Consider the following 13,060-nt stretch of genomic DNA (forward strand, 5'->3'; position numbering starts at 1 on the left):
TCCCTAGTTCAATCACTACTTGTTGTCTTGATGACTAAGCTGTCAATTTTTTCCTGCATGTTGCTCCTTTCTTGCTTTATGCATATTCTAAGCTGTCAAAATTTTCCTGAATTTTGCTTCTTTCTTGCTTTATGCATATTCTCTTCTATTGTTAATTATTGTTTCTCTTGTGCACTTTTGTTAGGAGTTGGCTTATTTATTTATTTATTTATTTGTATTTGTCTGGAATTGTTTAGTTTGTTTACTCTGCACCTGTTTCAATTTTCTATTAGCGCGTCAAGTACTGATTGTCAGACAAAGTTTTGGCGTATCCTTGCTTTCCCTTGATAAAGAAGTGTTGTTGTTTGTTATAGTTTAGTCATGTCTCTTAACTGCTATAAATATAACAATTATGCCTGCAAACATGCGCAGTTGTCATTCATACTTTTGTAACGTTTCACATGTATTTTCTCTTAAACTTTGAAATCAGAATCTCACAATGATCTTTTGGGATATTTAGTTCTATTACAAATTGATATCTTATTTCATTTCTCTCCTTGAATATCTAAACTCTCACTTTCTTTGGAATCAGGAATATGATATTGCCTTATTTTATGCATTTCACTCATAATTTGCATATGAAGTTTGTTTAGCTTGTAATTTGCTGATTTGGCATTATGGTTATTATGCCCAGGTGCATCGAGCTATTCTGCACAATGGAGAGAAAGTGGCTGTGAAAGTTCAAAGGCCTGGTCTTAAGAAACTTTTTGACATCGACTTGAGTAAGCTATCCAGATAACTGTTTCATATTCAAATTACTGATTTCATATCTCACATCTTGGACTTGATACAAACCGTCAGTTTACAAAATCGTTGTAAATTATTTGCATATCATACAACTATATGGTCTGTGCAGGCTATTAATCATTTCGTCCACTCCGTTTTTCTATTTAAACTTCCATGGCTGGAAAAATATGAAGAATGTTTCAGCAGCTACTTGTGCATCTTTTTTTGGTGGTATATTGTAGAACCATAGACCATTTGACATAGTATTCTGTGATCTTCGTTCGAATGAACTTAGAAAGCCAGCTACTGCATGCAGCCTTGAATTCTCAAACGAAATAACATGATTAGTTACTTGAAAAGTGACATTAATAGCCTGATTCCTGATGATGGACTCTAATTTTCGCCTCTTGTATCATGAGTTTGTACACCAAGGACAAGTGTCCTACAAGCAACTCAAATATGGTATTCAAATAAGAACATATGTATCCCTACTTGTGCTTCTCAGATTTTAGCGCTTAACCTACTTATCTATCTGATCTGGTGGTACATGGAGCCACACGGGCTAGCAAGAATTGGCCTGCGCGGTTGCGGGAAGGGTGTCTGCATGGTAATGCATAACAGTTCTGACAGCAGTTCACTATATCATGTTTAAGCTTTCGAGTAATGTGTACGTGGAAAGAAAATGCCTTATGATTGGATGTTTCTGACAAGATGATATACATCAGTGAAAACATAAAGGTATAGTAAATCATGCTTATGGTTATGATCAATGGCTGAGAATGATGAAAGGTTAGGTTGAAGAATGTGTGGCAGATTTTGGTGATCCAGCCGTTTAGCCCTATGTTTTTTGGCGTTCTGTGTGCGGTGATGGATGTGGATTAGGCAAACTCCACTGCGTGAAGTAGCTTTTCAAAGAAGAGTTGGCTTATGAGGAATGAGATCAGTGTAGATCTGCCGATAAAAAGTTTGTGCTGGTTAAGAGTGAAATGTAGTATCCACATGATTTAATGAATTGGTTTAGTCACGGTCTCCACATTGCATTCATAGTTATCAATTGTCTTTAAAAGTGTTTTTGTTGTCTGACCAAAGTGGAGTAGGGTGTAATAATCATTAGTGCTGATTATGAATTCTGAGGAGCATGATGTGGTCATCGTGTTTGTTTGAATGTGACTGAATGACATGATAATGACATCTTGTAGAGATCATCTTGGGACGCGTTGCGTGGAGCATGAACATGTTTCATATTTGAAATGAACAGAGAAAAATGGGCTTTCTCCAAAATGTTTGTGTTCATCAGAAATTAGCCAGTTAAGCATGTAGATTGTGTCTTTCTCTAGTTGAGCACCTGGTTGCAATTATCTAGACTGCATGAACCTTATCATGTTGCCATATTTGGACCAAGGTTGTAAACGGTGTGGGCTACGATGAGATGATAGATTGTGCTGCTAATTCTTTTAGTATTACTATAACTTCTCTTTTAAGAGATGGTTTCGCTGTCTTAAATGTCTTGTAGGAGCAAAGAGCGACATGAGTGAAATGGATGGTGAGAGATCACAACAATAGTGTGTTTTTTTGGTAATTTTATCCTTGCATGTCATAGTGAAATCCTTCTTTTGTGCTCCATGGAGTAGGCTGGATTCAGCCAAAGCATGTACACCGTGTTCTTCATCTGTGTTCTTCATTGTTGTTCTATCTTGTGTGCTTAGTGGTTTGATCTTAAAGTTCACAATGTCAGTGGTATCGACTATCATAGGGTTGCATATTTATGTTCTATTCTTGTATTTCTTAGTTTATTATCTTAGTCAAAACTAAAACTGTATATTTGGTTTATGTGTAAATTTTGGTTGGTCTTTTGCACCTATCAGCTCCGAGTCTTCTGATTTGGAGTATTGCAATTAGTTATCTGTTATATGCTTGTGGTGCCGGGCAATGGTGTAACCAAGATCAATATTAAGATGCTCATATTTAAGTGCCGCTTTTTTGTTTACTTGATATGCCAAATTAGGGAGCTTTTCTTCTGCTGCTTTGTTGCTTTATGTTCAGGTATATTCAGTAAGGGAACCATGTATTTTTGCTTATGTTGTTATTCAAGGAGCTTAGCATTGTATTCGTTTGCTTGATGCTCTTGATCGTGTTCTTTTTTTTTCTAGAAAATTTGAAACTGGTAGCCGAGTACTTTCAGCGAAGTGAAACGCTTGGAGGTCCCACAAGAGATTGGCTAGGTATATACGACGAATGTTCAAAGTAAGTACTGTTTCAGCTGCTGTTGTTTTTGTAGGTCCAAACTATCTCCTGCCAATATGATTGATTGAAATTGTTGGTTTCCAGTTTTAGAACGTCACTGCAGAATATCAGTTAATTATCTTACCGTCACACTTATTTCCCACTGATAAGTTGTGTATGCATATTCCATATCTTTTATCATATAGCATGTGGAATTTCAAGATCCTATCCCATGGCAAAGGAAGATCTTGTCCACTATTTCAAGTCTTTCTCTTTACTAACTATTTTGTATTATTGTGCATTTCAATTTGTCAACTAATATTGATTACGCTTAGGGGTGGAAAATGCCGAATTTGAATCGAATATCTGCATATTCGAGTTCGAATTCGGTCAGATATATCATATTCAAATTCAGGTCGAATAGCAGAATGGTATTCATATTTGATTCATTTATAAATGAGATATTCGGTATTGGTTCGCGAATCTTCGTTAGCGCAGTTGGTTTGTGGGTTGGGCTTTAAAGTCTCTGTGCCCTGGTTCAATTCTGGGTACAAACATCTTTTTCTCTTTTATATTTTCTTTGTAGATTTGTGCACAAACACCCTCCAAGTTATATATATTTGCAAATCTATGCTCAAACACATAATAATGTTTGATTTCTCTTCTAAAATTGCCTTTTTCATTTAAGTTTACGCCTCAAGCGAAGCTAACTATTTTTTTTTTTGAAATTTCTAAACTACCATTTAATAAATATAAAATATAAATTAAAATTTAATGATCAAGTGAATCGAATGTACATTTGGTTAAATTCTATTCATTTATGACTCGAATACTAAAAATTATTCATTTACTATTAGGTGAATTACCGAATCGAATCTAATCGAATATCTGGACGGATAATAATCGAACTGTTTATTCCTTATTTGGTTCACTTCCAGCCCTAATCACGCTAGGTCTTTTTTTCCCCTCCTTTTTACAAGATTTGCCTAGAATGATCCCTTCATGCTTCCTCTACATGTTTACAAGATATCTCTTATGTGTCAATTCTTTCACTCAATGCGCTGACAAAAGAAGCATGGATATCTAGGAGAAATGATAAGCTGCTTCCTCCAGAAATTTTAGTTTGGCTAGGTTGCTATAATGAGCCAGCATCATTATCATTATCTGAGCTTTTCTCAAAATGGGGATGGTCACAGTATTGTTCAAGTAGAGAGCAACATTAAGCTTAAGAAGGCCTGATATATTTTTCATGGCCAACTGACACCTGACATCCCCTCTCCAAACAGCCGATTTCTTGAGAAAACTCTAGGGAATAGCTAGGCTTGGCATAAAGCTAAGTCTGTATAAACTAGGATGACCTCTCATACCTGCCATATTGCGTAAAGCTCATATCATCATTGAACGTCCTCCATAGTTATATAATTGGGAAAATTTGCAAAATAGACCATTTTTATGAAATATATAGCGAAATAGACCACTTTGAAAAATAATTAGCAAAATAGACCTATTTTGAAAAAAAGAGGTCAATTTTGAAAAACAAGGCTCAGAAAACATACGGGACTACTAGTCCCGTATGTTTAGAGCCAACTAATCACGGATTAGTGACTCAGAAAACATACGGGACTAGTAGTCCCGTATGTTTTCTGAGTAGAAAATTTCACTAATCCGTGATTAAAACATACGGGACTACTAGTCCCGTATGTTTTCTGAGCTGTTTTGCAAAATAGACCTCTTTTTGGCCTGTTGGCCAAAAAGAGGTCTATTTTGCTAATTATTTAGTAAAACGGTCTATTTTGCTAAATAATTAGCAAAAACAGTCTATTTTGCAATTTTTCCCTATATAATTGGGAGACGTTGCAGTTAAGAGGCAGGGTAATGGCCTTCCAAATTTCTCACAATCAGGAATATCTGTAGACAAGGGGGAGGGCGATAAAGGTCATCAAAAAAATTCCTAGAATCAGGAAAATTTTGAGTGCTTCTGAATTTTTAATTGAAACATATTATGTTTTTAATGCTTGCTTTGATGATGATTTTTTATAGCTTGTTATTAACTTATATTCCGGAAAATTTTCATAGATTTATGCATTCAAACATTTGTGTGATCTTCATTGTTAGCTTTTTTACTGACATTCAATTCGGTACTCTCAATCTCATTTCAATTATTATCTAAGTTTTCTTTTTCACTGGGTAACATCTGTCTTCTTGTCACTTTCAGGATTCTGTATCAAGAGATTGATTATATTAATGAAGGAAAAAATGCCGATAAGTTTCGTCGTGATTTCCGGAATATAAAGTGGGTTCGAGTACCTGTATGTGCAAGTGAAACTCTATTTGATTCTTTGCTTTTATGTAACTTATTGGTCTTTGTCTTATACTGGTATTTGAATTGGAAGATGGTGGTCTGAGTGTTTTATAAATTATAACAGCTTATTGGAGCCTAACGTGAAGTTTGTTTGCCTTTTGTAGCTTATCAATTGGGATTATAGTTCAACAAAAGTATTGACTTTAGAGTATGTTCCAGGTTAGTATAGCTGTTGTGTGTGTCAATGCATAGTTGCAAACTTAAAATCTACATCACTTAGGTTTAAGATGAGAACACTTTACACTCTAGATGCGCTTATGTCAAACTGAAGATCTTTACACTCAAAGTTCATTGTGAATATACCTGATTTTTGAACAGGCATAAAGATAAATAGCTTGAATCAGTTAGATGCACGGGGCTACAGTCGCTCTCTTATTGCTTCACGAGCAATTGAAGCATACTTGATTCAGGTATAAATAATGTCTACTTTGGCATATTGTTTGTTGTGATATATATCAGATTTTAACTGTATTTCTTAGTCTCTTTGTCAAATCGTTCTAAAAATGGGTAATATTATGCTTCATAATTTCTACGATCAAGTAATTTTTTATCAAATGAAAACATGTTAACTATGCACCATGGAAGAGTGGTAAGTTATACAGATTATCTGCCAAGCTGTTGTTGATTTTTTGCAGATCATAAAAAATCCTGTGTGGGTAAAGTGTCGACAGAAAACATGGTGCGCCACAAATTATAAGGATTGTGACAGAGAGACACCAGCTTGTTGATCATCGGGCTGAAGTTACTGCAACTAGATTAGCTCTGGTCTAGCATGGAAAAGAAGTCTAAGTAGACAGAAGGCTATATAAGTCTCCATGGCAGAAAGAAAAGCCAAATAAAAACACATTATTAGACTATTAGATTATAAATTCACCACTCAATCTTATAGTGACTCTGGATCTCTGGTGTCATGGCAAAGGTGCCATCTGAGTTGAGATTGTGCTTAAACTGGACTTAGAAAGAGAATTACTACACAAAAGTCAACTTTGCCACCATTTATAGTGCACAGAACTGAGAGGGAGGGAGGGAGGTTATTAACTAAATCCCCTAAAACCTCGACAGAACTTCTGGATTTTCTTGCATTTATTTCTGCCGGTTGAGTGAACATATTCTTTGGATCAAGCATAAAGTGGATGTTCCTTTGGTAGCCATTGTTTGCTAGTTCTGATCATCTTTGTATAAAGAGGAACATATTATAGAATCACATTAAACATAAAAATACACATGTATTTGTTTTTTTATGTATGTGTCCTATTTTAGGCGCATCCCTGCATCCATATTCATATTTCACTTTCTGTGGCCATGGTAGGTGTTATTTTCAAAGAAGGATTTGCAGGACTGATCTTGGATTCTTGGGATAAACTTATGTTTGCCCTTATGATCAATTTTATCATAGTTGAATATATGTTACTAGTTTCTACTTTTTCTTCTCCATAGAATTCATTAAAAACAACAAGGTCGAAATTTCTCAAGCTATCTTGACATGCTACTGCTTGGTGCCACTGCAGATACTGAAGACTGGTTTCTTTCATGCCGATCCTCATCCTGGCAATCTTGCTATTGACAAAGATGGATCACTCATCTACTATGATTTTGGGATGATGGGTGAAATAAAATCCTTCACCCGGGAGAGCTTGCTTGACTTGTTTTATGCGGTATATGAAAAAGATGCGGACAAGGTATTTTACACTCAATACTAATATTGAGATGCACCATTAAAGATATGATTAATCAGTTTGGTGTTATCTTGTTGTTGGATTTTTCTTTTATGTTCCATGGCAAGTGCTTGCTTGACCCTTCCATCTATCGTTTCTTACCAAGCCTGAATTAGCAGCATATACATCTAATGAGCTGTACAAAATTTTGGTTGTTGATTTTAATGGTAAAGAATCTTCTCTTTGAGAAATTAATTATAAGTTTATGGTGAGCATAGAAAAGAGAAACATGCAGTGGTGCTCCCAATTGGCCTTCAACTCTTGATCTAGCCAAGAAAAGGCTTCATCTGTCATCACTGCTCACCTTGGGAGACTGAGGATTCTTGCAAACATGCATCTCATGACTTATTACATTGGTGTCATGACTTAATAGATTGAAGGTGTTACTTGATACTTGATGACTGCTCATCTCTACTCAAACAGTAGTTGCGACGTATTAGATCAAACTCTTTTCAAGAATAATGTTTGGTATGTGAGTTTGATATCAGTATTGAATCTATTGATCTAATTTAACTGGAACTATGAACGTTTCTGAAGTCACAAGAACCACATAATAGAACACAATTTTTTATGAGGTGTTTACTTTTCATACGCTAAGCTATTTATATTGTAGTTGATGTTATTTAATCTCAAGAGCTTACTGAAACCCATTTCCTTGCTTTAATAGTATCATATTTAAGAACTATTTTGGTTACGATTGCAGGTTCTGAGATGTCTCATTAAACTTGAAGCACTTCAACCTACAGGCGACTTGTCCTCGGTATGTATTCTGTGGAACTTGTTTCCTTACGCTGTAGGCATGACACTGTACTAAAAGACCACCTTGTTATCTTTTTACAGAATCTAGCATAGTGCACGCGCATTACACATTGTCATACTTATTTTATATTCTAAGTTTTTATATAATAAGTTTAAGCAATGATCATAGGTGTTAAACAATAAAATATTATAGATTCTCATTCATATTTTAAAAGCTACCTTTATATATAGGGATACAATAACAAGAAGTTTATTGTGTAGTCAATGTGCGACTAAACACAATCACCTAATCACAATTATTCTCTTAGTCACGCTCCTAATATCTCACAATCACCAAATCTCTAATTTATACTCCTAATATATTATTACTAATATAATTGTAACATTATAGATCTCCATAATATATTCTTTAACACCCCCTCTAGCTGGAGCATGTATAATCACACATGTCCGGCTTGTTACAAACAAGATGTACTCACTTTAATTTGTGATATGACTTAAAAGACTGAAATCTTTTGTGTGACCTTGCTCATCATATTTGTCCTCATCTTCTAGTCTTCTACTTGAATGTCTTCCATCACAAACAACCTCAACCAAAATCACCAAAAGCGATACCTCGATCATCTTCGCAGATCATTTAGGGAACTACCAAACAAACGATCCTTACTAGGGACTCATCACGCACATGATCCTCTTTAAGGATCCACCAAACAAACGATCCTCTTCGTGGATTAACTAAACAAACGATCCTCTTCACGGATGAACCAAACAAACAATCCTCTTCGGGATCTAACAAATAGATGATCCTTCTTTAGGGATCTGTCAAACAAATGATCCCTCTTTGGGGATCCACCAAACAACTGAGAAAATAACCTTCATCGAACCAAAATCCAAACCGAACCAAAATCCAAACCAAATCCTGATTCAATCAAAATATTTTTTTGGGTAGCTAATGGTGATCAAGGTTTCTAGAATATAAGCGGTGGTGGTAGTGGTGTCGACAAGTTGAGTTGGCGGCGAACAAAGGAAAATCGAGGCGGCATGGGCAGTGACGAGAACATATACATTGACGATGACTACTAATGATAACAATCCTAATCATCAACAAGGTCATCGAAAGTAGGACGTATAAGAATCCACAACACTGTTTACTGTAAACAGTTACCGTGGCACTGTTCACAATTAGCAGTTGCCATGTTACTGTTCGAGGTGTCACAAGAAAGAAGGGAGGTTATAAGGCAGAGGAAGGAGTTTGAGTGTTAGAGATTGGAGGGCTAAGGTTTGTGAGGATCTAGGGTTTTGTGTAGACTAGGGTTTGCGTGGCTCTAATACCATGTTTAACAATAAAATATTATAGATTCTCATTCATATTTTAAAAGCTACTACTACTCCCCTTTATATAAGGATACGATAACAAGAGGTTTATTGTGTAGTTAATGTGGGACCAAATACGATCACCTAATCATAATTATTCTCTTAGTCACATTACTAATCTCTCTCAATCACCAAATCTCTAATTTATACTCCTAATATATTATTCATAATATAACTGTAATATTATAGATCTCCATAATATATTTTGATTATGTAATAAATCAATTAAAATCACTTTTTAAAGCATGGTCTGGTTGTTTCATGTTCTGAGTGTTTCATGTAATAAGTATAAAACATCGATTATAGGGTTTAATAAACAATTAAAAATATTTATGTCTAATAGAAAGCTTCTTTGTTTGTACTTGTAGAGAAGAATGAGAGAACATGCCATGCATAATTAAATTTCACAGAACATTAAGCATTTATTAAACCCTATAATCAGTGCTATTTTATAATACTATTTTTGTAAATAAAACGTTTAAAATTGATTAGAATTAAACCATATAAAAAACCTAAACCACTAACCTATCAAGTTTCATCTTTACCTTTTACTTATAATAGCATCATTGTATGAAAGAAAATACCAAAAGAAAACACCATTAAATTTAACCTTCATGACAAGATAAAATGAGTAAATAACCCTTGTAGTTACAATATAAAAATTTCTAAATCACTAACCTATCAATTTCCCTCTCTACCTTTTAGTTACAATAGCATTCACTATATGAAAGAAAATACCCAAAGTAAGCACCATTAAATTTAACCTTTTTGACACGATAAAATAACTAAATAACCCTTATTATTTTTTATTTTTTAGTAATAATTTTTTTTCATGCACACTTTTAGTTTTCTCAATTTTACATATGTAACCTCTTTCTTCATCTCTCATCCCTGTCTCCTTTACCCTAATCCGTTGGCGAGTGGCGAGGGAGCTTCTGCAGGATCCCCAGACTCTCTCTCTCATACTATATTTTACTTAATCATCATAATGTTATAAAATTGTAGATTCAACACAATCATAAACCTGTAGTTTTATTTTACTTGTTGATGTAACCATGCAAATAGAAAAAAATACACATATTTACTCAACTAACATTGGGAGAATACTCCATAAGCACGTTACTCTCAAATTAATCCGAATGGACCAGGGACTTGGGTATATGGTTGGCAGCTTGTGGCCTGAAGGCAGCAGCGGAGGTGCGAAGAAAGAGCCCAACAACTCGGCATTGCGGTGTCCCCCAAGTATATTACCCACCTCAGCAGTAAAGCGCAATATATTTAGTTTTTGTGGCCAAATATTTGTTTTAAATAACCGAACAGCCGGATAATTGTTGAGATGCTGCCTTTTAAGAAGTAGGATTTTGTTAAGAGAGAATTGGTAGTTGTCAGTTGTATTTTATAGTGATTTTTTGGGAGATCAAGAGATACAATTTTTTTCACGCTTGGTTGTAAATAAATTTTTATTTAGTGAAGACTGGGAAGTGATGAGGAGAGAACATGCAGCTAGTGCAAGTTGGGAGTTGAGTGTTTGAATTAAGGAGTGTGTATTATATAGTATATATAATAAATAATGATAAGTTATGACCAGTTTGGTTGGAGTTTTTATTTAAAAATATGATGTATAGTATATTAATAACTAAAGCATAATATATGCATATTTGATTGTAGTAAATAATAGTTATACTAATTTCTATAGGAAATCTCAGTTATAGTATAGTATATTAAAATTCATTTAAATATCTTTATACTATATTTTAGTGCAGATAATAGTCTACCTATTGTAAAGAATAGTTATACCGAAGCCTTTAATTCATGTGATTTGATAAGATTAGGGGTTATGAGAAGAATTTGAAAGGGTATAGTTTATGTATGCACGTATATGTACGTATTTCTTGATTTGATCTGGATAGGTATGGGTTATGTATGCATGTATGTGCTTAATGAGTGCATGCATGTATTTTCGGAATAACATGTTTTAACATCCTTATATGGGTTTCATGTTACCGTTTAGACTTTTTCTGTACCTTTCACTAATATCTGCTAGTTGTCTTGCATAGGTAAGGAGGTCAGTAAAATTCTTTTTGGATAATCTATTGAATCAGTCACCCGATCAGGAACAAACTTTGGCAGCAATTGGAGAGGTAGTCGAACATTTGATACGATGCAGATAACATAACAAGCATCCTTCTAGTTACTGATGAAAAGTGTCTAATTTCTTACTGAAATTTTAATAACTCATTTCTTACTGAAACTTTAATAACTCTTGCAGGATTTGTTCGCAATAGCAACAGATCAACCGTTCCGTTTTCCAGCAACCTTTACTTTTGTCATCAGGGCATTCTCAACTCTGGAAGGTGCCATTCTTATTTCTTACATCAGTAGCAATATCTTTAATATGCATATATTTATTGTTTTCTAATCCTGATAGACTTTCCAGTAGAACTGATAATGTTAGTCCTTCCTGTGGCAATCATTTTATGCGCATTTTATAATGTATAAATTTATCAAGCAGGAACTGGTAATTAATTCACTTGTGGAGGCAAAACTTTGATTTATGTCGAAGAATATTGCTAACTATGTGGTAGATACTGAAAACTATACAAGCATTGATGGACTATAAGTTTGATGAATTAATTTGCATCAAATATTTTGTTCTTCTGCTGTAATATGGCGTGAAAACCTATTTTAGTGTTTTAGGTTGCAATTACTCAATTTTCCCTACTATTTTAGATTCCTTTAAAATTTCCTGCATCCAGTTTGATAAGAATGACATGTATGTGAACAATGTGTTCGTCAGAATTAGCAATGTTGTCCCAAGTGGCTATATTGGATGGAATAAAATCATTTACAGTGCTCATTAGCCGGGGATGATTCTGACCTGAAATGAAGTCAACCCATGATATTCTCCATTTAAACCCTAGAAACCCAAAACTATCTAGGAATGGAAATGGCATGCATCCCAACAGGTGGTGTAAGGGCTTAATCCTATGTAGACGCCCTTATCATGCAGCTGTGTCCATGTCTGGCAAGAAATTTGGATACTCTTTAGGCACTCCCCAGCATGTTTCATTACTGCTTTTAGTATTTTTTTGATCTTGACATTGCCTATGGTAAAAAGAATTAGAAGAACCATAATCATTATTTTTCTTATTAACTCTACTGTTTTGTATTTTGATAAGTTTGATGTTCATTCTTCAAATAATAATAAATAATGATAAAGTGTCATATGAATATTAGCGTATATGGAAATATTTTTCACAAGCATCATCTCCACATGCTTCTGAGTGGAATAAATGTCTTGCAGGTATTGGTTATACGTTGGATCCAGAATTTTCATTTGTGAAAATTGCAGCGCCTTATGCACAGGTATTTGCAATGCTTACGCAATAGAAACTTATCCTCAGTTTACTCTAACTATTAAATTCTTATGCTGCATAAATATTTCTTTCGCGGTTACAATATTTTCTTTATTTATCCATTTAAATTTCAGGAGCTACTAAATATGAAGCAGAAGTCAAGTGGTGGAACACAACTTGTTGAGGAGATAAGGAGACAAGCTAATGATGTATGACATCTATTATCTCTTTTTGTTTTATGATGTTTTTTTATCAGCTTGCTATGGGCAATGGTTATATTTTGTTTGTATCAGTAGTTATATTTCTTCCTGAGAGCAAGATTCTCTTCATGGTTTTTTTGACTTGGATGTTAATACCTGGTTGTCATATAGTTTCCCCTAGGTTAATTTAGTCATGTTTTGTTTGTTAATTATGTTTTTTGCAATATTGTGCTTATATAAAACAGTGAAAGTAAAGATGTACAACAGCAACAACAATAACCAAGCATTTATCCCAAATGTTTGGGG

At 34.4% G+C, this 13,060-nt stretch overlaps 1 protein-coding gene across 2 annotated transcripts in view; it reads left to right on the forward strand.

Moving 5' to 3' along the window:
• The window catches only part of LOC109827922 (uncharacterized protein sll1770), a 15,412-nt gene extending 2,624 nt beyond the window's left edge, over nt 1-12,788 (forward strand). Inside the window, exons 5-15 of one of the 2 annotated variants that reach the window (XM_020394946.1) lie at nt 674-761; nt 2,916-3,009; nt 5,204-5,297; nt 5,455-5,509; nt 5,669-5,760; nt 6,859-7,029; nt 7,769-7,825; nt 11,256-11,339; nt 11,468-11,552; nt 12,503-12,564; nt 12,689-12,788. In XM_020394946.1, the coding sequence (XP_020250535.1) occupies nt 674-761; nt 2,916-3,009; nt 5,204-5,297; nt 5,455-5,509; nt 5,669-5,760; nt 6,859-7,029; nt 7,769-7,825; nt 11,256-11,339; nt 11,468-11,552; nt 12,503-12,564; nt 12,689-12,769 (963 nt within the window). In that variant the 3' untranslated portion in view covers nt 12,770-12,788. Of the gene's footprint in view, nt 1-673; nt 762-2,915; nt 3,010-5,203; nt 5,298-5,454; nt 5,510-5,668; nt 5,761-6,858; nt 7,030-7,768; nt 7,826-10,346; nt 10,758-11,255; nt 11,340-11,467; nt 11,553-12,502; nt 12,565-12,688 lie in introns of those variants that run through there. The other variant, XM_020394947.1, reaches the window with a different exon arrangement.
• The last annotated feature ends 272 nt before the right edge of the window (nt 12,789-13,060 follow it).

The sequence above is a fragment of the Asparagus officinalis genome, unplaced genomic scaffold (assembly GCF_001876935.1).
Source record: "Asparagus officinalis unplaced genomic scaffold, Aspof.V1 AsparagusV1_Un553, whole genome shotgun sequence".
In the NCBI taxonomy this organism is placed as follows: domain Eukaryota; kingdom Viridiplantae; phylum Streptophyta; class Magnoliopsida; order Asparagales; family Asparagaceae; genus Asparagus; species Asparagus officinalis.